Source organism: Catharus ustulatus, chromosome 2, assembly GCF_009819885.2.
Source record: "Catharus ustulatus isolate bCatUst1 chromosome 2, bCatUst1.pri.v2, whole genome shotgun sequence".
NCBI classification, from domain to species: Eukaryota; Metazoa; Chordata; class Aves; order Passeriformes; family Turdidae; genus Catharus; species Catharus ustulatus.
Window position 1 is genome coordinate 48,233,758 of NC_046222.1, and position 23,640 is coordinate 48,257,397.

General features: G+C 40.4%; 3 protein-coding genes across 9 annotated transcripts in view; 1 reads left to right on the forward strand and 2 right to left on the reverse strand.

Annotated features, from left to right (window-relative positions):
• Nucleotides 1-1,088: 1,088 nt before the first annotated feature.
• On the reverse strand, nt 1,089-14,043 carry SKA3 (spindle and kinetochore associated complex subunit 3). Of its 4 annotated transcripts, none has more exons than XM_033052243.1 (9): nt 13,881-14,043; nt 11,335-11,399; nt 10,291-10,456; nt 7,978-8,389; nt 6,480-6,574; nt 4,672-4,859; nt 4,254-4,469; nt 4,000-4,121; nt 1,089-3,184 (listed from the first exon to the last, which is right to left on the reverse strand). In XM_033052243.1, the coding sequence occupies exons 1-9, from the start codon at nt 13,981-13,983 to the stop codon at nt 3,151-3,153; spliced, it is 1,401 nt and encodes a 466-aa protein (XP_032908134.1). In that variant the 5' UTR covers nt 13,984-14,043; the 3' UTR covers nt 1,089-3,150. The 4 variants fall into 4 exon arrangements, with proteins under 4 accessions (XP_032908134.1, XP_032908133.1, XP_032908131.1 ...); XM_033052242.1 differs by having other exon boundaries at nt 4,672-4,856; nt 7,978-8,392; XM_033052240.1 differs by having other exon boundaries at nt 4,254-4,466; nt 7,978-8,392.
• An 85-nt stretch (nt 14,044-14,128) lies between these two features.
• MRPL57 (mitochondrial ribosomal protein L57) lies at nt 14,129-15,868 on the forward strand. Its single transcript, XM_033087029.2, has 2 exons — nt 14,129-14,188; nt 15,190-15,868. Exon 2 carries the CDS (start codon nt 15,195-15,197, stop codon nt 15,504-15,506), a length of 312 nt encoding a protein of 103 aa, XP_032942920.1. The 5' UTR covers nt 14,129-14,188; nt 15,190-15,194; the 3' UTR covers nt 15,507-15,868.
• A 323-nt stretch (nt 15,869-16,191) lies between these two features.
• ZDHHC20 (zinc finger DHHC-type palmitoyltransferase 20) overlaps nt 16,192-23,640 on the reverse strand; it is a 49,373-nt gene continuing 41,924 nt past the window's right edge. For all 4 annotated transcript variants that reach the window (XM_033087028.2, XM_033087027.2, XM_033087026.2 and 1 more), the window contains one exon: nt 16,192-21,715. In XM_033087028.2, coding sequence (XP_032942919.1) covers nt 21,696-21,715 — 20 coding nt within the window. In that variant the 3' untranslated portion in view covers nt 16,192-21,695. The remainder of the gene's footprint in view (nt 21,716-23,640) is intronic.

Here is a 23,640-nt window from a genome sequence, read left to right on the forward strand (position 1 = left end):
ACTTTAAAAAAAAAAAATTAAGAAACACAGCAAATAAAGAAAAAGTAAAAGCTATGCTTTTTAGGTTACTTCCCAGATGTTTTTAAGTACTGAAAAGCAATTTTATGCTGGGTTCAATCTTTTCTGAGAGCAGGCACTGCAAGGAGATGTGTTCTCCTTCTCACCCTTCCCTTACATCTGATCCAGCACTCACACGGGCAAAAGCTGAGCTTCAAATTACTGTTGGGAAAGACAAACTAGAAGACAAAACAAAAGTAATTAGCCTTTCAGTGTCTTGGCAAATGAAAAAAATCCATTGTAAAACTGTACAACCCCTAGACTCTGTGCAAGGGAAGTGGTGAAACAGCCTCTAATGGAAGCAGCCCCCAGTTAAAATGAATAAAGCACAACACAAAACCATACCCTGGCAACTTCACTTATTTTCAGGTGATGACTGTCACTTACAGAACCACTGTGTTAGCTACTTCTGTAGCTACTGTTTATCCAAACTGCACTTCCTGACTGTTGAAGAGATTCACCCCACAACAAACCAACATGCAAAATTTAAATTCTTTTGCATCAGTCCCACTTTGACAAGTTATTAACTTTAGAGTGCAACTGGATGAACCTTTCTCCAGCAGCAACACTGGCTTAAGAGGAGTTGTACCCTCCTCCAGCCCCACAGCTACATCCTTGATTATTCCAGCGTATCAGACAGCCACACAGCCACCTGTCCTACCCCCCATGCTACAGCAGACTGCATAGCATTGCATCCAGGTGGGTTTTCAATATTTCCAGAGAAGGCTGCTCTGGGCAGCCTGTTTCAGTGCTTACACTTCTGTCATTTTCCCCCCTCACTCTCATTACTTAAACTACTTTTTAGGACATCTTGAAACCTAAAAGAATTTCAAAGATGAAGTACGGCAAACTAAAACCAGTTTTTGGTTTGCTGCCATAATTATATCTACCTCAGAGCAATGCTTTGCCTATAAAAAAGAATACAAATACAAACAACAATATTATGTGTATTAAAGTAATATTGCAAACAAGAAAAGCAAAAACAACACATACAACTTCATTTCTTGATTCTGAGAAGTCTCACCCCTGTATCATGTCACAACAGCTTGAGTAGACCAGAAGATTTTAAGGTTTCAATTGCCATATTGAAGATAATTTGTATCTCAAAATATTAAATGAATCCCTTTCATATTAGTTAATGATATGTAGCAGAAAACATTAATAGGCAAGCAAAATGATACAAGTACCTTGCAGTGAGAACCCCAGCACTGCAAGGTACAGCATCACAGTTCCCTAATGGAGCAAAGCACAGTGGAGCACTGAGTTGTTCTCAAGTTTAGAGAAAAGACTTCTCTAAGCCCTTTCATGAATTTCATTAGTTGAAAGCAGAGGGAATACAGCAAGGTCTGCGACAGTAGTGCTGCTTGTTCCATTTCATGTTAAAAGTAGTCATCAAGTGCTGCAGAGTGAGACTGCAGGCTGGGAAATCCCTGTTTAGTGCTGGTAAATCTGTCTGGTCGAAACCCTGTTGCTCTGCAGCAAGAATACTTCCTACCTTTTCAAGGCCATGAAATTCCAGAACCAGCATTCACCCCACCGTATGGGCTCAATCTATGAAGAAGCTGGAGGCAGGTTTGGCCTTCACTCTCTGAAGAGGATGGGTAGAACAAATTAGTGTTCTTACAGCAGACGACAAGCACTGGAGACAGATTTATTTAGTATTCAAAAGTGTTAATTAAGTTCACAGACTGACACATTAATACATACATACTTTTAAACAGAAACTAGCATTTTCAATGACAGTGTGCTCAAGTCAGAGCTAGCAGAAAATCACCATCTCCAATTACTTTGATGTACACTTATCCTGGAAAATGACTGTAACAGCAGAAAAAAGGCACCTTTACTTGTTAAGATTTAACCAGGACAAGTCTAAGCAAATGAAGAAATACTTGTGAACATCTCTAGAAGTTTACATATAGTGAAGACTTAAAAAAATGTGGAGCTGAGTTCAGAAAAACATCTACTTATCCCCATCTCCTGGACAGTCTCTCCCTTCTCATGTGTTGCAAATTTGCCCTCATATAAATGACAGAATTCTAGTCATCAACTGGAAGACGAATGGTAAGAACAGTCCTGGAGTCACTTACAGGAATAGCTGACACTGGAAAGAGCAAACTGGCTCCAAACAAGGATATGGAGCCAGGTTTTCTAGTGGAAAAGAGTAAAAGTGCTGGTAGAAAAAAAATCCTAATTGCTGTGACTGTCAAAAGGGTGCCTAACAGCTCTGAGAACTTCAGCTTGTTAGCTACTACAGGGTTAGATGTGCACATTTAGAAGTGACTCCAGCACTGAACCAAATACACATGGCAGCAGCAATTACTTACAGGCCTTCCAAGCAGCTGAAGATACATATAACCAGAAACAATGGTACATTTTCAAATGATTCACAGTAGAGCTAGAGTCACCTTCTAGGGCTACTAAGAAATCAGATGCATAGCACCTGATACTATGTTGATGTATAAAGAAGCTGTATGGGAAATGCCTGTCTGCCAGAGAGGTAACAGTTGGTCTGATGCATGAATGTGTCAGATACATCTTAGCACTGCAGAAAGGACTAAGAGCTCAGAAGCGCTTTAAACAGTAAAGCAGGATTTACTCTTCCAATACAAAAAAATTTACTTGTTTCTGTTGAAGATACCAAATACTGTTGAAGTACCAGACTTCAGCCTCAGCCCTGAAACAAGGTAGAGTCACCAGACCAGCCAGAGAGAGCCACTTTTTAAAGCAATATACTGGACTTTCCTTTCATTACAACCTAACTGTACTCTTTACAGCCTACTGCAAATGCAATCCTACACAACAAACAACTGAAGTACCACCTTGTACATGGGTCTCCATTCCTCTTTGAAGTGCAGTGTATTTAAAACCTCTCAATACATTTTACCAATACTGTTAGTAGAAAATTAAGCACAAGATGTTATTTCAAAGAAGTTTATCCACATAATAGATAAAGAATATTTCTCCATTAAAAAAGCCTTTTCTCGCTATGGGGTCTTTCTTCCCACCAGTATTCCCTTTTGTTTTTTAAACTTGTTATGATTTGGTGATAAGATCCATGAATGTGAAAGCTTCAACATGGTCTTCAGGTTGATTTCAGATGTTTGTCTTGAAAACTCCACGATACCCCCTGAAAATATACCCAGATGTGTTCATGAGCTTATTTAAATTGTATTTTGGATTAGAAGAAGACAGAAATATTGAAAACTTGTCTTTTTTTATCTTGTTAACAAAAAATGAAGGGTTAGCTAAAGTGAGATTACTCACTTGGAAATGGATTCCAATTCACAAGTACAGTAAAATACCAACTTTTATCAGTCTCTCTCTGGGTTGTTGTTCCTTACGTGTTCCTTGTACCTCCTATTTAAATAATCTCTACAGACTCTAAGTTTAACAGATAATCAACAAGCATGATTGATATTACATTCAATCAGGAATATGTATACTTTGATAAAGTTGTCATAAAAGTTCCTTTATATTCAAATTGATTGTACTAATTGTTAATTTGATTGTTCTAAGATTACTCATACTTACTGTAGCTTTTCATTAAATGAATTTTGTCTTTATCAAAACAAGTGTGAAATCAATTCTCACTTAGATACTTTTCACCAATTTTTTTCCATTGTATTGCCTAAATTTACTCAGAAAGCATTCAAAAGCATTCACTGGTGCTTTGATTGTCACAAAGCAAAGTATACTTGCAAATAAACACACAGCAAAATTCTGCCTTCCCTCCCCTCTTTTTTTTTTTTCAATTTGGGAGGATCCAAACACACCATCAGCTATATTTGTTCTTTAAAAACAGGTAGTCATGTATCATGCCAAACCCCAAAAAAAGAGCTGTTTTGATAGTTGAAGAGCAGCTACATGAATTTCGAAGTGCATTAAAGCCGCTTTGTATCTCCTACAAGTTAAAGCACTTAAACTTGTAAAATGTAATCATACCTGTTCTCTTTGTTGCAGTAATCAGTGGAATAACTTTCATATCTTCTAGTATTTCCTGCCTTGTTCTCCATTTCCTTGGCTTTAGAAGAGGCATCTACCTTACGATTATACTGGGAAAGCATCTATAGGAAACATTAAACAGGAATAAAAAGAATTAAGAACTTAAACCAGATGGATACAGAGACAACTAAGCCCTTTTTATTCTAATATTGTGATATTAAAATTAGTTAGGGGAAAAAAGCATATTAGCTAACCTTCAGAACATCATCTGGTATCCTTGTTATTTCTGGAGGTGGAGGAGTATTGAGTAGATGGTCATAGTCTTCCAGTTTGGGAGGGGAAGGGTCCCTAGGATGTTTAAGATACTCATCACAGCTCGCAGCAAAAGCAATTCTTTTTTCTTTGTATGGTGTATCTTTTGCATCATTCTTTGTCACTGACTCAATCTTCCCCCCTGGTGTTACCTGCTGCTGCAAAAGAAGTATTAAATACCTTCAGTTAATTTACTTATGTTAGGTAAAGTATTTTGTAAATGTTCTTACATAATTATTGTTAGAAAGAACTTTTACAGTGACATAAGAAAAAATAGTAATGGAAAAGAATCCCAAACTGACATTTTAAAATCTGCTTATGACAAAGTGTGTGAAAATGTACATAATTGCTATTTACTACCTTAGCTTCTGCTTTTAGCCATCTTGTTTGAAAATCTGGACACTGTGGCGTTGCTGCAGTACTGGGAAGAGGCAGTTCTTTTGTCTCTGGTGAACTTGATAATACTGCATTAGTTGTTTTGGAAGAGGCCTTCACATCAGGAGTACAGAACACAAATACCATAGGAGAAGCTGTCCAGTGAGCTGCTGCTATCAAGTGTGAGAGAAATAAAATTAAAAATATATATGCACACACATACACATAACTATTTCCAGATTCAGTTTTATTTTCTTCAACTGTGTACCCTTGAAGTGGGTATTTTGCTTGTTCCATTCAAATCACAGTATTCCTTAAAAGCAGCAAATGCAAAGTAGTTATTCTCGTTCCACTACTGAATATAACTGAAGAAGCCCAACTTAAATCAGCATTGCTTTTATCTTCTCATTTAACTAGTTGTCACTGTTTGCCTCAATATTTTTAAAATAACCTTTTTCTCCCCTCAAAGAAGTTTTAGCATTACTCTTGTAAGTCTTAAATTACAGTAATTTAACGATTATAAGCCGCACTGAGTATAAGCCGCACTTCCGGGTGCCAGCAACTTTTCGTTCTTTGTCCATACATAAGCCGCACGTTACACTACAGAGTGTGATAAAAGGTATCTATTTATCACCATCTGTTGAGGGTGGGGACAGTGATCCTTATCTCCACGGAGACATTCTGCTAATGGGCCATCCATTGAAACCAGGCAGGGCATTGTTCTTTATCTTTTCACAACCCATCCTTCCTCCAGCGAGTCATTTTCTGCTCATGGCCCATTGAGTCCCACTGTGGGACTGATAAAATTACTTCATCCCATTGGAAGTTACTCCAGCCAGGGGGAAGAGCCCAACATTTCTTACCAAGATAAAAAAAGAGGTTTTGGGACACTAAGGGAGCCCCTTTCTCCACTGGACTCCAGAGGAAAACTGGATTTCTCCACATCACCACTGGACCTCCGGAGGGAAACTGCACCTTCTACAGGAGCACTGCTCCAACTGAATCACATCTGTCACTGCAGGAGGATGCAGCCACCATTTAATGGAACTGCTACCAACACCCTGCCTGACAGGGTGTCAGGTTGTACTCTGACTTTGTCAGGGTTTGGAGTTTGTTTCTTTGTAGTACTGTATTTCTATTTTAATTTTCCTAGTAAAGAACTGTTATTCCTAATTCCCATATTTTTGCCTGAAAGCTCCTTGATTTCAAAATTATAATAATTTGGAGGGAGGGGGTTTACATTCTCCATTTCAAAGAGAAGTTCCTGCCTTTCTCAGTAGACACCTGTCCTCCAAACTAAAACAGCAACTTTTTGTTCTTTGTCCGTATATAAGCCACACCCAATTATAAGCTGCACTTTGGGTTTGGACAAAAATTTTAGTCAAAATGGTGCGGCTTATAATCGTGAAATTACTGTACTGTCTTGCTAGCCCCTTTCCTTCCTGTCTTTAAACAATCCCATGGGTATTCTCAGGAAAAAAAAAGGCAAAGTTGGCATAGCGGTATTTTTATTTCAAATATGGATAAGCTGCAGTTACAACATGCTTAATTCCTCTGCATAATTCCAATTGGATATGAGTAAAAGAATGAGGAAGAATTTATAGGGAGTAAGAAACTTTCCTATAGAAGCCATCAACATTTTTTAGACATTACTACTCATACAACGACTTGCCCTGAATGAACCCTATTTAACCTGAATCACAATTTAAGTTAGCCATTGTGTTTACAATGCATTTGCACGTGCATTCTGTCAAAATGCATATGTATAATTATTTCACAGATTTTTAACTTACCGTTCTCAGCTCTTTTACTTGATTTTGATGTAGGAGTAACCATGATTTCCTTGATTGTCATTTCTGGCAAATTAGTGTCTCCTCTTTTAACCAAACTGTAAAACAAATCCCCTATTAGCTCTCAAGTATTTTGAAGAAGTCACAAAGAAATATTGCCAACCTAATCTCTTTTCTAGTATTCATTTATGAATATACAAGTAAAAAATTAGTTTTCTCAAATATGAATTTTTTGGAGATTTTTTCATCTGTGATTTTACTGCAATTTGTGGTATGCAAATGTTCAGTCCAGCCACAAATGATCAAGTACACTGAGATTTCAATCTAAGGCAATAAGAAAAAAACAAACCCAAAACAGTTGTCCAGGGTAAGATAGATGCCACAGATGATCAGTTCTGTATTAGGGGTTTTATTCTAAACTGCCTGTTAATATGAACCTATGAAATTAAAGAGAAGAGGAAATATTTTCTGCTTTTAAACTAATAAGAGTCTTGCGAACACAAAAAGATTTTAAGTTGAATTTTAAAGTTTAAGTAAGATTGTTTATCTAAATCAAATACTATAGAGTTTCTAAGTAATTTTAGTAATTACATAACTATTTAAAAGGAGAAATCCCAAAATTATTATAAAAGAAAATTTAGTGATTTCAAAGTGACAAGCTATTCAATATTGATTCCATAACACTGGAAACAAAAAATTTTAAAATTATTTTTGCATATCCAAGATATTCTAGTGAAAAAATGCCATATGCACTTAAGAGATGATACCAGGCAGAAATAAGCAGCTTACCTAACCTACATACAAATCTGTGTCTTTAAAGAAAATTATTTTAAATGTTTAAAAAGTAATCTTAACTATTGTAACTATTGTAACCAGATCTTCTCTACAAAATGTCTAAGCTGAAAAAAACCTCCAATAAACAGTATAGGCAGTATATGAAGCAGTATATTTTACTTAGATGAACACATTTCAGACTTTGGGTTAAATAAGAAAGTAACTTTTCAAGTCAGTTTGGCCTTTTAGTGACAGTTAAAACCATATAATTTTTAGTTTTTACAATGAGTAGAACCAGTAGAATTTTTTAAGTGGTTTTCCAAACAATTTCTCTAAATACTGTTTTCTGTTTATATTGATAAAACTTCTGCAACCTTTACACTGGCTGTGCAATATCTATGGCAGACAAGCCCAGGCCCAAACCTTTGGTTAAGGATAATGACAGATCACACTGTGTTTTTCTCTTTGTGAATACATTGTGTATGGAAGATTCTTATGGTGCAGTCAAGGCAAGGAGCACAGCAGACGTATTTCATGTCAGCATCTGGCACTGCACTGCAATGGGTACATAAAAAGATGTGTAGGGAGTTAAATGACACAGAACCCAGCACCTGAGAGACAACAATCACTCACCTGAAGATAAAGGCAATAGGAGCAAGAAATTAGTACAGCAAGAAGGAAATACAGAAAATTCAGCAGAGAAACAATCTGAACTCCAGTAACTTACTTTTTGATTGTCTGAGAAGTTTTATGAATAAGTGACATAGTATAATCTTCATTCATACACATGGTATGTTCACTAATGCCAAAGTGTTCAAGTTCACACTCATAGTCATCCATCTTTAGCTTGCATTTCGGTGTTTTGGGCAAAGCCCGGGGTGTTTGCAATCTTAACGGAGTCTCATTCTTTGAGTTTTGTTGACGTGCACTTGCCGTGTGCTGGGCTTTCACCACACTCCAAGGCCTGGAGACAGCCAATTGGGAAAGACCAAAATCAGAGAGCTGGGGGCTACGCAGTGGGTCTTTGGGCAACATTGGCTTCTCTGTAGAGGCAGATAGGTGAGGGACATCATTTGCTTTTTCTTCATCAGATTTATTCTGGACAGACATTGCTGATTCACTGTTAACTTCATCCTCCTCTTCTTTTTAAAAACAGAAATGAAAAAATAAAGTCATAAGTTTCTGTTCTAAGAATTTGTAAAATAAATAGGGACACTTTCCCAGCATTCAAATTTTTTTACTTATTGTTGTAAAAAGAGATTCCTTCTTTCACTTTAAAGTATTAAAGCTATCTGAAGCTACAATAGATATCAAAAGCCCATACAGCTAAGCTATATTTATAAATCACACACTTTACTGAATCTCACTCTGTTGGTAAATATTATTTCTAAGGAAAATGAAATTCAAAGATTTTTACATAAGTGTATTTTTCTCCCTGCATGAAGATGAAAACGTTTTTGGGGAAAGGGCAAAGGCAATACACAGTACTAGAATGCTCATTCTTCAGAAAAACAGTATTGAGGAAAAGTTATGAAGCAGCAACTAATAACTTGTGAAAGGAGACAGCTTTTATGACAACAAGAGTCCACTGCAAAAATATGTAGATGTGTAATTTGTACGTTTTTGGAGTTAGGTAAACCAAAACTCTAGTGAATTTCTGCATGATGTAGTAAGTAAAGGACAATAAATCAGGTGAAGGGTCCAAAGCACAAGTGCTGTGAGGAGCAGCTGAGGGAGCTGGGTGTGTTTAGCCTGGAGAAAAGGAGGCTCAGGGGGACCTCATCACTCTACAGCTGCCTGAAAGGAGGGGGTGGCCGGGTGGGGGTTGGCCTCTTCTCCCAGGTAACAAGTGACAGAACCAGAGGACACAGTCTTAAGCTGCACCAGGGGAGATTCAGGTTGGACATAGGCAAGACATTTTTCAAAGAAAGGATAATTGGACATTGGAATGACTTCCCAGGGAAGTGGTGGAGTCACTGTCCCTGGAGGTATTTAAGGAAAGGGTCTGGTTGACTTGGGGGTGTTCTGCCATAGGTTGAACTTGATGATTCAAAAGTCTTTTCCAATTTAATTGATTCTGTGAGGTGGGTAGGGGAGGGAGGCTATTTAAAGTAGTATACCTTCTGGTATGCAGTGGTATTATGTCTTCAGATACACTTATCTTAAAAATACAACTTAAAAATAATTTAACCTTGTAGCTCTGTTTGGAGACTCCTTTAAAGGCAGCAAGAGCATAGAAAGAAGAGTACTATAAAAAAATCAGAGCCTTCTGCCCAATCTGTGTAAAACAGCTACAGGAGCTTAACTTGGACATCAATATGGTTCACAACCATAATTTTGTTTTGTGCAATGACTGGATAATGCTCAGAGATGGTTAAGGCCCTGTCAAAGGCCTGATTGGGCCCTTGATACCAGAAGGAATATGTGTAGTATCGACAGGTGTAGTACTCATTTGTCATATCAGGATTTTTCAGACAGGTGTATGTGCATTTTCTGACTGGATTAAGGACCTCCTTCCCCTCCAATGATCAAGATGCTACTGTTTGTCACATGCCACCTAATTCCCACACATTCTTCGCTTGTCCCATTTGCGCTATGAAACAGACATTTTAAGATTATCTCTAGGGTGATTTAATTTAATGAAACCAATGCATGTGAATACAAACCAACTGAGGTGCATCTACAGTAGTGCATGAGAATAGTGCATGCATGAGAAGTTGAAGCAGTGTAATTCTCAGGGTTACGAAAAAGATGCTTGCTAACATGTTTTCTGAATATAATTATTACTAAAAAAACTCAAACCAAACACACGCTAACCTAAAGGCATGCCAGAAGATCTAATTCCAAGTGTTTGTGTTTTGGTTTATTCTTACAGCACCAATCACAATAAAATCTTTTACCCTGTGGATATTATTATTATAAAGCAAATAACATGGATGTAATTTATCTCCTAATTAATAGAAATACACACATAGATAAAGAGAAACATTTTATAAAAACAATACTTCTCATCACATACTGTAATGACAAGAAATATTACCTGTAGATTCTTTGACACGTGATTTGTAGCCATATTTCTGGAACAGCTCACTTATTTTTCCAAGATCTGCTGTATTTCTTTGCATCAAGATTTCACTTGCCTTCATAAACTCACGAATTGCTTTTTCCTCAGAGCAGCTCTTATCAAGACTGGCACGAACCTCTTCCTTTGGGGACAGAGAGGGGAACATAGAAATACTGGTTTTCAAACCATCACATAGCTACCACGTGATGTTTACATGTTTACACAAGAAGCATTTTGGGAGTAAGCATTCAACTGCAATTCAGATAAAGATAAGCAGTGAGTTTAGGTCTTTTCTATACCTGAAAACCCTCAGGTATATATACCTACAGAATACCAGGAATATTTAGGGCATAAGTGTATAGAAACTTATAAAAGTAACTGTAATGATAGTTCACAATATGATAACTAATCACTGGTAACCTTGCAAAGAAAACTATATGCTTTTACTCCAGAAAAATATGAGGTAACAGCAATTAGTTAGGACTCTTACTCCATATGTACAATTAGAATTAGAGCAGAACAGAAGGTAAACCTCACTTTTATATCACTCAGTTATTTCTATAACTCATTTTTTCTATTTCTGTATAAGAAGTAGACAGTATTTTTCTCAAGTTTAACTGAATGGCTGAAGGTACTGAAAATTCTGTGAAGATTGATTTTGTTCTAAAGGCTGGTCATGGAAAACAAGCAAGCTTATCTCTTTTGTTGGGAGCTGCTGTTCCTGAATCATTCTCCTCATATCACAGCTGCAACTTCCTTGTAACCTTTGTTCCCTGCTTACCTGAATGGTGACTGCAATCTAAGAAACATTGCTAAATCCACTTTGGGTCATCCACAAGTTTTTGGGCATTACCCCGATATCCACGGCCATTATGAGGAATTAGAGGTGAGTAAAAATAAGGGTTATAACTTCTGACTAACAAAGCTGAATTGTGGCTTAGTGATTAAAACAGAAGTATAAGTTCATTGAACATGCACACACATGCAATTTTTCAAGAAGGAAGCAAGTTAAGATGTTACCTTGTGAGCCTTGATTTTGCAATGAAGGTCATGCAAGACTGCTATTGGAGATTCATCTTCATAGTCTTCAAGATGCATGTTCACATAAAAGAGTTTGGAAAGTAAAAGAGATGTCTTAGTGTTTTAGCATGAAAATAACATTCTGTATGGGAATGTGACTTCTTGTATTAGCAGATGAGGGACTGGACATGAGCTGCCAATGTGCCCAGAAAGCCAATGGTGTCCTGGGCTGCATCCAAAGCAGCGTGGGCAGCAGGGCCAGGGAGGGGATTCTGCCCCTTTGCTCTGCTCTGCTGAGACCCCACCTGCAGTGCTGCATCCAGCTCTGGGGCCCCCCACATAAGTAAGACATGGGCCTGTTGAAGTGAGCTCAGAAGAGGGACACGAAGATGCTCAGAGAGGTGGAGCACCTCTCCTATAAGGAAAGGCTGAGAGAATTGGGATTGTTCAGTCTGGAAGAGGTTGCTTCAGGATGAACTTTCAGTACCTGAAGGAAGCTCACAAGAAAGATGGAGGACTTTTTTTACAAACGCATGTAGAGACAGAACAAGGTGGAATGGATTCAAACTACAGAGAGAGGATTTAGATTAGATATTAGGTGGAAGTTCTTTGCTGTGAGGATGGTGAGGCACTGGAACAGGTTCCCCAGAGAAGCTGTGGATGTCCCATCCTTGAAAGTGTCCAAGGCCAGGTTGGGGCTCTGATCAACTTGGTCTAGGGGAAGGTGTCCATGCCCATGGCAGGGGGCTGGAACTAAGTGATCTTTAAGTTCCATTCCAACTCAAACCATTCTATGTGTTTATATTATTAGAGATGCTGAATTCATACATTTGAGAAAGAGTCAATATAGACAAAAGCAAATACTAGTTCCTGTCAGGTACAGCAAAAAAACTTCTCTTTCTACAAGTGTGTTAAATGCCATAGAGAAACTGCCCAGGCTTCCACTTTAATGTTGCAGCTAAGACTGTATATGACAGATACTGATAAAACAAGTAGGTCCCTGGGCTGTGAAGAATTACAGTAATTTCACGAATACAAGCCGCACCAATTTGACTAAGATTTTGCTCCTAAACCGGAAATGCGGCTAATAATCAGGAGCGGCTAATACAACCTCAGAAGTGCCTGCCAGAGTGCTGAGCCGAGCAGCTGCAAAGTCGGCATTTTGCGATTGTTACAAATCGCTACTCTGTTGCACCACAGGTGGAGCCTGGCTCCCTGTAGGCAGCACGGGGGGCGGGGAGAGAGGCGGGAGAGCTCTCTTTCCTCCTCTGCCACAGCCCAGGGGAGAGACGGGGGGGGGCCCGGCGCCGCCATTGCCGCGGCCCGGGGAGGGGGGTGGAAGCCCGCGCCGCCATTGCTGCGGCCCAGGGAGGGGGGGGAAGCGCGCGCCGCCATTGCTGCGGCCCAGGGAGTGGGGGGGAAGCGCGCGCCGCCATTGCTGTGGCCTGGGGAGCCGACGGGAGCCCCGCGCAGCCATTGCCGCGGCTCGGGGAGCCGACGGGGTGCTTTGTCCCCGCCCGCCGCTGCCGCGGCAGGAGCGGGGAAACTCCGTCCCTGCCCGCCGCCGGCGCCACGGGCACGGGAAAGCTCCGTCCCCACCCGCCGCCGCTGCCGTAGGAGCAGGGGAAGCTCCGTCCCTGCCTGCCACCGCAGGGCAGCGCCGACCCGGGGTGACCGAGCCCAGTGGCAGCGGCGGCCGGCCCCGAGCTGCAGCACCGGGCTGGGCCACCTGGCCCCGTCAGCGGCCCCTAGCGGGCCGAGCCTGCACAGCCTTAGCTCAGCCAGTAAACCCCGCCCTGCCGCGGTTCTGTTACTAATTGCACGCGGGTCCTCGCTGCGAACGACAGAGTGGCTTATATTCGGGTGCGGCTTATCTATGGACAAAAACTGAAATGTTTGCCAACACTCAGAGATGCGGCTTATACTCAGTGCGGCTTGTATTCGTGAATTTACTGTACTTATGTTAAAGTTTTATCCTCAAAGAGCCTGCGAAAAAAAGTGTTAGAGAGACTAGTGAAAACAAATCTCAGTAGAAAATTGAATTCTTCCGTCGTATTTGCACCTAGGCAGATGCATTGCCCACTTACACAATGCAGCAGTCATTACTTTTTTCTCTGGGAACCAAACAGTATGAGAGGGCATCTGCTAAGTGACAAAACAGAGCACAGAGATAAGCACAATTAGAAGCCCTTGCTATCTGTCCGGAGAGAGAACATGCCCTGCAAATGTTTTCCTGTGTCGATCCATGAAAAGAAGGAGAAGCAAGAACGTGACTCCCATTTCAACCCAGTCATCCTGTTTTTCTCCGTGATAAAAACCTCAGCCACACACCCGCAGAGCTCAGAGAGACAAGGAGACGATGAGGAGCCCGAACAAGTCCCAGCCGAGCAACTCCCAGGCTGATCTCCGGGCCCACCAAAGGCACTCCCAGAGGAGCACAGGGGACAGCGGCAGCGCAAATGGAGCACGGGGCCCCAAGGAACAACTGCGAAGCCACCAGGCCCAGAAGTGCCGTGCCACCCACCCATGGCCGCGGCCGCTCTTACCCACGTCCTCCCGGCGCATGGCCCGCTCCATCTGCTTCACCTCCTTCTCCATCGTGAGGGCCAGCTCCCGCAGCTTGCCGAAGAAGCTTCTGGTCACGTCCATGGCTCCGAGCGGGGGAAGCGGCCCTGAGTGAAGCCGAACCGGGCCGGGCCGGGCCGCGCGGCTGAGGGGATTCAAACTGCCGCCAGCGCGAGCGCCATTGGCGCGGCCGGGCCCCGCCCGCCGCCGCCTCCCGCGAGAGCCGCGCTCCCCGCCCGCCGCCGCCGCCATCTTGGCTCGTCCGCGGGTCCGCAGCCGCCGCTTCCCGGTGAGTGAGGCCGGGAGGGGGCTGAGGCAGCAGGGCCCCCGCGGATCCCTGCCGCTTCGCTTCTAGATCGGGCCGGAGAGGGGGGCGCCGGCGGGCAGCTGCGCCGTGGGTTGGCCGCTGTTAGCGGCGGTGCTGGTTTGTGCCGCGGCAGAAGTGCTTGTGGCTTGGTCCCGGCACCAAGGCCGGCTGAGTTCAGAAGGGTTTGGAGAGCTCTGTCACGCACATGGTGTGGCTCCTGGGGAGGTGTGTGTGCAGGGCCAGTTGGACTCGATGATCCTTGTGGGTCCCGTCCAACTCGCCTATTCTGTGATTCCCTGAAGCTGATGAAATGCCGTGTAATGCGACATCTGGGCATTAGCGGGTTTAGGACTAATGAGCAGGTTAACGAGGAGCACTCCTGTAAAGTCTAAACGTCATTGGGCCTTTCCTGCCCCTTACACCCAGCATGTTGGTGCTTTCTGCTTTCTGCTTACGCCACTTGGTCTAATTCAGGAGATTGTTTTTCTCTACCAACCAGATTTCCTTCGGTCAGGATACAAGACTAGGTAGTTACATACTAATAAGGATTTGCAGAGACTGTAGCTCAAAACCTAATGCTGAGGAAAGGCCAGATTTGGAAGACAGAGCTGGAAATAACTGTTTCGACAACACAGTTATTTGAAGAAGGCATGAGCAAAGTGAACCCTTTGTTCTTGAGTATCTTTGACTGGATTTTTCTTAAATAATTTATGGAGGATATGCTTTAATTGCAGTATAAGGATAACTGAATAAATTCTTAAGCGATGCAGAATTCCCCTTCTCTGATTTTTAAGTTTCCAGTGTATCTGGCCTTGTGCTGCCTGCTCTCTGTGTGATGATTTGTGAGTACCAGGTTCTGAGTTTGAGCCTTTAAACCAGTCAGCTAAAAGGCAGCAGAGTGCAGAGCTTCTGATCTTTCCTGTCAAAGTTTTATTTTTGTACCTAAGGTAATGAGTATTTTATATACCTCTTTATGTTTTAAGGCAAAATGTTTCTAACAACAGTATTACTGCGGAAGAGAATTCCTGGAAAACAATGGATTGGGAAGTACAGGCGACCAAGACAGATTACCATTTCAATGAAGCAAGCAATGATCCGAAGGTTGGAAACTGAAGCAGAGAATGAATATTGGCTCAGCCAGCCTTACCTGACACAGGAACAGGAATACAAGCACAACGCAGAAGAGAGACGTGCGAAGTGGGAAGCTTTCAAAAGCCTGAAACAAGCCAAGTTTCCTGAGCACAGATATATCAGCGATCATTTAAACCACTTAAATGTGTCAAAGAAGTGGACATGTTGAACAATACAGCATATTTCTATTTGACACATGTCATGTACTAGTCTTGGATCTGCTGTCATACCTATTATGGTAATTCACTGTAATTAGGGTGGGTGACAAATCAGACTGTGCTGTGGTGTACAAAATACATTAAAAGTAGCTCTCTGGAACAGCGTATGTTTTCTTATTATTGCTTTGTTAGAGAAGTTCTCTGTGTGACTCTCTACCTTCTGCCCAGCCTCTATTCTTAAGGGCTTAAACAGCAAGTTACCAGGTGCAGTGGTGGTGATAGGGGAACTAGAACTGCAGAAACGGGGATGAGTCTGGAATTCCTGGAATGTTATAAAATGTTCCATTTTTTAATAAAGAATTGTTGATTTTAACTGCCAGTGTCATTGTCATGTCAGTGTCAACTTGGGTGTTACACCTCTCTTACAGAGATTGCTCCTGATCTAAAAGGAACATGGCTGATTCCTGTTTGAGCAGTTGACTTCTAAGTCGGGCTTAGTGTCCTGAAGGAATAAGAGTTAGCCGCAATTCAGGCTTTTTATTTCCCCACAAGACCCAGTGACCTGGAAGATGTGTCAAGAGTGAGTGTAATCGTAGGTTTGTTGCAGCTGGAGTGTAAAAACTGGAGCAATGGTGCAGTGTTTCCCATGTAGGCAGTTTTTCTCACTGATTTAATACACAGATGCTACAGCTGAGCACTTTTGAGATTCTTTCACATACTTTTATTAAGTTGATGTTGCATTCACTGATGAATTCAAGTGTCAAGTCCATATCACTTTGGAAAAGAGTCTTAAAATGGTACTTTTTTATTAAACATGGATTATACTTCAGAGAAGTATGAACAGGTCTGAACACTGATATACAAAATCCTGAATGCACTTTCATTGGTTATAAATGGCATAAGAGAACTTCATGGAAAAGTATACATACGGGAAATTGCAAATACAATTAAAACATGAAGGAACTTCCAGGCAAAGCAATGTGATTTTGTATTTAATTAATTTATAAAAAGCCCGTTTCAAAAAGTTACTTCAAGTAGTAAACTATGAATGGCAACATTTGCTCTGTGCATAGGATGAGTCCTATCTGTAACATACAAAAAAACCACAATAAGTGCCTCATTATTACAGGTATCTTTTACATGTCATCCCAGACTTAAATACAGCTCATTACAAGTTTAGCCAGCACAATTAAAAATAACTTCGTGGAGTAAAAGAGCTGGGACATTGTGATTAGTGCAAATGTTGATGACCCTTGCTGGCAAATACAAAAGGAATGCAGAGATAACCCAGGGATGTTTCAGTCATCTAAGTTAAAAACGAAACAGACTTAACAGCAGGAATGCTGCCTCCTTCTGGGATAGCTTCATGATTGTAAATCATCATCACTCAGGAAGATTTAAGTTTCCCACAATAAAGCTGATAACAGGATAAGGGACACGAGAAATCAGAGAGGACCATGCTAAGTGTCTTGTCAGCTAATCAGTATAAATGGAAGAGAATCAAAATGTCACCTCCAATGCTCTGGTGACAATTAAAGTAATACATAAACTTAATCTCTGATAGATCTGCTTGACTGCTGAGCATGAGCTCTCTGTTTCTTAGGACTAGAGCTAGAAAGAATGGGAAACCTCCCAAAACCAAAGAAAGTGATCCTGTAAACATTATCAGACTTCACTACCTAAGGGAAACAAATTCAAGTAATAGCTTCAGAAAACAAATGGCCAAACACCAGTTTTAATCTGCATTAAAACAAACTACAACTCATAGCTTCATGACATTTCATGATAGTTACATAATTAAAAATGTGTATAAAAAGCTCTATATACAAAATAAATTGATAGAAATGAGTGTAACAAATGTGTTCAGATACTAAATCACTTCATGTGCAGCTGCTCTCTTTGGTGCCATTTAGGGATAGAAGAGCCTCTCAAGTTGCCCACATTGCTGTTTTTTAGGTACTGCAAAAAGACGTGTTTGTGAGCTAAAAGTAACTGCTGTTTGGAGCCTCTGTAAATGCACACCCAAATCCCCCTGTCAGACACAATTTTAGAGGGTGTCCTTGGAGAATATACACTATGAAGCTCAAAGCTGTCATGGTTTTGTTGTTATTTAACTTTTAAATAAAAATCTGGTCAGTCAGTGCTCCAGATCCAGGCAGATTTGGTCAATCTGTGTCAGAATCAGTGCATTTACTGCAGTAAATCTGCCAGACATTAATACTGCTGCAAACACTGCAGCTTGCCTCCTCTTGGGGCTCTGCTTAGCTACAACTGGACCATACTTCAGTTAGATCATTAAGTCTTTGTGTGCATACTCAGTGGTATTGAAATTCATCCCAACCCAAAAGATGGTTTATCATTAAAAAAGAAGAATCACACAAAACCAAAGGAAAGAAATAGTACCTGAAAACTAAGTATTCAGCATTCTGGAGAACAGGACCAGTTTGTAATAGAATACCAAAAGTAGCTTGGCACTTACAAATTCCACACTCAAGAGACAGCTTTAACAAAAAGGTTATCGTGATTTCTACTCAAATCACTAAAAATAGAAGTGCCCAAACTTTCTCTAAAGTAACTCTCTGATTATTTAAAATGGAGGTTTTTAATCACATCTGATTTGTAACAATACAGTCTCAAAATAATACTGTAGGAAGTCAATCAATGACAGAAACCAACTCCTCTTCCTGCCCTCCTCCCATTAATAAGCCTTTGGTAGGCACAGCAATGATGTGTGTGTTGTACACTCTGTGACTAAATAACAGTAAGAAAAAACCCCAGTATTGTGTAGTTTTAAGTAATTTCTATTTATGGATTTTCCTGCCTCATTTTCACAGGGACTGATTTACTTCAAGACACTTCAGAAATATGGAGGATAAATCACACTGAAATCCTCACCTATGTCAGGCTTCTGTCCTCACACTGCGAATTTAAAGCCATTTTTTTGATTTTTTTAAATTACGTAGACTTTTTTAAAAGAGAAAAGCAGTAAGAAAAATGAAAGCATTTTCTAATTGCAGCCAATGCCAACTATCCTACAATAACTACTACATAGGGCTTACAGTAATCATTACTTTAATGGATCTAAAAGCTTAAGGGCTGCTATTTTTAATGACAACCTAGTTCAAGACTCCCTGATACAGAGTAGGTTAAAGCACAAAGCCATCACGTACAGCATGGCCTAACACCTTAAACAGTTTTTTTCTCAGGATCCATCCCCCTTCTGATCTCCTGACCATGGGTCAAAAATGCCCCCTTCCTGCAGCCCCTGCCTCAGCTGGCAGGGACACGTAGGGCTGCTTGCAGCCTGACAGCCAGAGAGCCATCCTGCTCCCTTATGGACTTTCTGGCACAGCACAGCCTAGGGAGCACTCAGGACAGAACCCGAAGACACAGGATGTCATTCTGCTGCCTCAGCCATGACACCTCCCCCAAAGCTCAGGCCTGCCTAGGTTAGGAAAAACCTAACCCCCATCCCACTCGCTGGCATGCCCTTAAGAGTTCAGCAGTACAATTCTCTTGGAGAACTTAATTCCTTTAAATCAGCCTGGGATTTCTCTTAGTCCCCAGTTCCCCACGGGAAAAAATAAAAGGGGTTGGGGGTGGTGAATGTGGGAGAAGTATCTTTCAATCATTTTACTATGTTTCATATTTGTCCAAGTAACTTTCATAACACTTGCTTTTACACCAACAGTAACTCTGGCCTGAGGATTATCCTAAGGCCACTGCTAACTCTGGCCTCAGGATTATCCTAAAACCACTGCTCTCCTTTCCTCACCTCAAATATGAAGAAAAATGTAGGACAAAATATTCCTGTGATCTGCATAAACATGTCAGAAATGTCAGTTCTTCATGAAAGCCACAAAAATGTCCATCAGATATACAAAGGAGTGGTTTCAGAAGAGAAGTACTCACTAGAAAATGCACATGGAGATAGCCCAGCCTGTTTACCTGGAGTTTTTCCTGTAGATTCACTATCCTGACTAAAGAAATCAAACAAATTCTCCTGATGTTGGCCTACAGGACACATACCTTCATGGGGGGTGTATAAGTAGCATTTTGGGGAGTGGGTTGGGGGAGCAGAGATCATATTGCTGAGTCAGTGATACTTAGGATTCTGACATACATTATACTAATAGTCCTGCTAGATGATGTCTGTGCATGGATGAGTTATTTCAGCTGTAATACATGGATGCAGAAAAACCAAATGATATCCCAGGCCCTCCATGACAGTTCCACCAGTGTTTGGGGCTGCAAATTCATGAATTGTATTCAGAACAAGCCATTTGAACATGCAGTCTTCCTTCTCTGTTTTATTCCCCAAGAAATTTTGCTGGTGCAATACTGCTGAGAGCTTATGTTAAGATGGGCACTTCTCACTAAACATTTGAGAAGAAAAAGCTAAACCTTTCAGATCAATGTGTAGCAAATGTTTTTCTACATTCTGGAATTAGCAAATGCAAAATTTCTTGTACAAAGTTTGAAGAAACATTCTGCAATTTTTATAAAACATGCAAGTTTGGACCATTGCGTCTGTCTCAAGAACATCCAACAGTGAAATCATGTTCATAGGTTCTCAAAGAGTTCTTGTTCCATAAGATTAATATTTAAGAAAAATTTATTATATCCAAAGACAAAAAATACTTATTTTAAACCTTACAGTATACTTGATACCTTAGTATTTTCATCATAAACATATTTAACTCAAGTAGCAGTCTGGGAGACAAACCAAATAGGTTCTTTTGGGCTCAATCATCAATTTGACTACTTCAGTCTGTATCGAAAGGGCTCATGTCTGTTTGTAATCAGCATCAGCTGAACATCAGAAAACTTACAGACAGAAAAACAGTATTTGTCACTTTTTCCAGGTGCAAAATTCCAATACCACCCAAAGATGAGTTAGCAGTCTTCTCTGTAGAGGAGTGAGGGGAAAAAAACCCATGTTGTTTGCTGTAGTTCTTGAGCTAAGGATGGGATGGACTTGATTCCTCACACAGGAAACACATTTTGCCTTTTTTGAACAGGTACATTGCTGCACAAAGCCACTGGTCTTTAGCAATTTCAGTATCACATAAAATGGACTTGAGAGTGGGAGACTAAAGGATGCAATTTTTCAGTGTGCTAACACAGATCTATGATCCAACACTAATCTTCTTGTAAGTACCTGATATTTGTATTTTAGAACCAATAAAATATTGTGCCTTTATTAAAAAGATAAAACAAAAGTATAAATCAGTATTTATAAACCATCAAGAGTCCCATGGAAAAAGCAGCACTCTGCTGGTTCTGTTTTCTAGCAACAAACCACCGCAATATGATTTTTGTCAGGGGTACTTTACCATTTTGTTGCTGCCTTACACAGAACACAGCAAACAGTAACAGAAAATATAAGAACTGTTAATTCCTTTTTGGACTGCCTTTTCCTTGTATGCTGACTGACAATTGTTGGGAAGTAATAATCTGTGGTTTTTTCCACTAAAACCCAAGTTTTCTCCTTTGAGCTCTGTCCATAGTATGGTTAAATAAATCAAGTTAAAATGATGACGAAGCTCAATCCTATAGCAAAAAAGCAACACCCAAGTTAAAGGCTTTTATGTTGTTGGCATTGCCTTGCTCCAAAGCACAGCTAGTAGAAGGAACCCTCAGTCCCAAAAGACTTGGAGAGCTGTGATCATGGGGTAGACTGGTTAATAGGAAGAGAGGAGAAGACATCATCCAGTCCCTTCCCCATCACCTGGCATCTGAACTAGGTATACTCCCACTTCAGACTTGCTGACCATACTCTTGGCTTTTTTTTTTCTTCCTTCTCCTTTTTTCTTTCCTTCTGTACTCTGGAGACCTGCTATGGAAGTGACTTCTGCAGTGCCTAAGGTATGAAGTTTGCCCGTGAGGAGGTAGGAGTCTCTGCAATCCACCCCCATCACTGCAGCATAAAAGAAATGCATAGTTCCCACTCTGGACCTTGTGCATCCAAGCAGGGCACTTCTGGATCTGGCCCTTTGGTAGCAGTATATAATTCAGTGTTGCATAAATGCACATTAAGAATCTTAAGGCATCTGTCTTAACTTCCCTGCTTTGCTATAGTGCTTACAAGAATCCATTGTACTGTGCAGAAACTTGAATTTCTTGTTTCTTCCTAAAATGTTCATGTTCCATTTTTTCCTGGTCAACTTCTTCCAAACAAAATTAAGTAATATTCAAGCTCAAAATGTGTTGCAGAAACCTAGTGAAACAAAAAAAGGTAATTAATGGAATTATCCAATTAGCTTTGAAAAATTGCACAAATGCACCTGGGTCATATGATTTACAGACTTCTGATTAAGGTAGGTAGATAAGGCAACTTCAACTCAGAAATAGCCTTCTGGGAGGTGTGGGGTTTTGTTTTACACTTCTTATGTTTTAGAAGCTTATCAGTGCTAAGAACATCAATCCATCACCACTGATCTGCATCTAAAGTATCCTGGTTCCCTGACTGGCAATTCAATTTTTGAATTAAATTGATAGATATGAGGACACAAATGGAATTTGCCTAGATGAGGATGGGGAATTGGCCTTCCTCTCCAGGTCAAGCTCTGTACACTAGAATGAGCCATGACTTTGCTTCTGCTGTGTGTTACGGGCCCAAAATGTAAAAATACAACTATTGCCTTGGGTATTATGGAAATGCATTTTACAAATGCTGGATCTCACAGCTACTATATAGCTGCTTAGAAATGCAAGACTGGAATTAACCATCTCAGCCTAAACTGTAATCAAATCCAAGTGAACTCAGAATGGTTTAAACACTGTGGTACTGAGTTAATTTAAGGTAATACATACTCAAATGCTTTTGCACTGGGTGCAATTATGCACTTTTATTTATAGAACTTTTAAAACTAATGCAGTTTAGGCAAGTGTAACACAAAGTGCAAATTCTTCCTTTATTAAATCTGGCCTCACTTTAGGAAGAGAGGGAGGATAGAAAAGAAATTAATCTCAAACTATTACCAATTAATTGTCTAGCTTAAGACAGTCATCTATGCTCCCTCTCTAGGTCAGTGGAAAGAGAGATTAAGATCTTTCTATAATACCCTATCAAGGGCTGCTGGGATGAGCTGCTCAGAAACTTCTATTCCACTCCATGAACAACAGAAAAGCCTTCGTAACCTATTTAGATCAGATTAGGTTTTATACAGCTGGAGGCTGAAAGGAACCCCTTGCTTGGGATATTCTTTTGCACATTTATATAGCATTAAGAAAAGTTGGAAAGGGGAAATTTGGTGAGTTCTCATGGTTGAGTAGGTTTTTCAGAAGTCGTAACTAACAAGTCTAATCTTGGTTTTGTATGAGTTTACATTGAGCAGTCTGACCAACACCAGCTCAAGCATCACACCATCACCCACAAGGACCTTTTAGAAAGATTTTTATTCCTTGAAAACAAACCAACCCCATGCCAAAACCATATTTTTAGGTCAGAAGACACTTTCAAAAAAAAAAGAAAGGAAAAAAATGTAATCCTAAAATTTCTGAGCTTAGCAAATTCAAATGTAGTGTTTTATTTCTGATTTGTTTCTCTTCCAGACAGAAAATCTTAATGGCAGCTTATAAGCTCACCGCAGCAGAAAGTAAACATAAAAGAAGTCCAATTTAGTAATTGGAAATACACCAAGAGAAGTTTCATGTATGCACCAGCACTCACTGCAAAAACATTCCAGAAGATCACTGTCAATTCCAAAATTCCAAATATGACAGAGCAGTCTGTATGCAGACAGACCTTTATTCACTTACTGACTTTCCTTCCTTGTGCACATGCAGCTTCCTAACGAGCAGAACATGGCTCACACCAATATATGATTAAGAAAAAAACATTTAAGAAGCTCTTCCTCAAGACAGCATTTCATCTCAGAATTGCATTTAGCATCAGATTCTTTTCCCTGGCCAGGTAACAAATCCAGCACTACCCACTTCAATCTAAATTACAGGATTAATCTGACTCATCCCAGGCCTAGCCAGCCCATGTTTCCTGCGCAGCATAACTCCCATTCTTGTCTTCTCAACAGCCATTCTGAATTTTGTTTACACTTTGCTATTACTCATCCAACATCAGAGGACTCCTGCATTCCATGACTAGTTGAGTTTTGACTTCAAGATGTCTATTTTTATTCATAC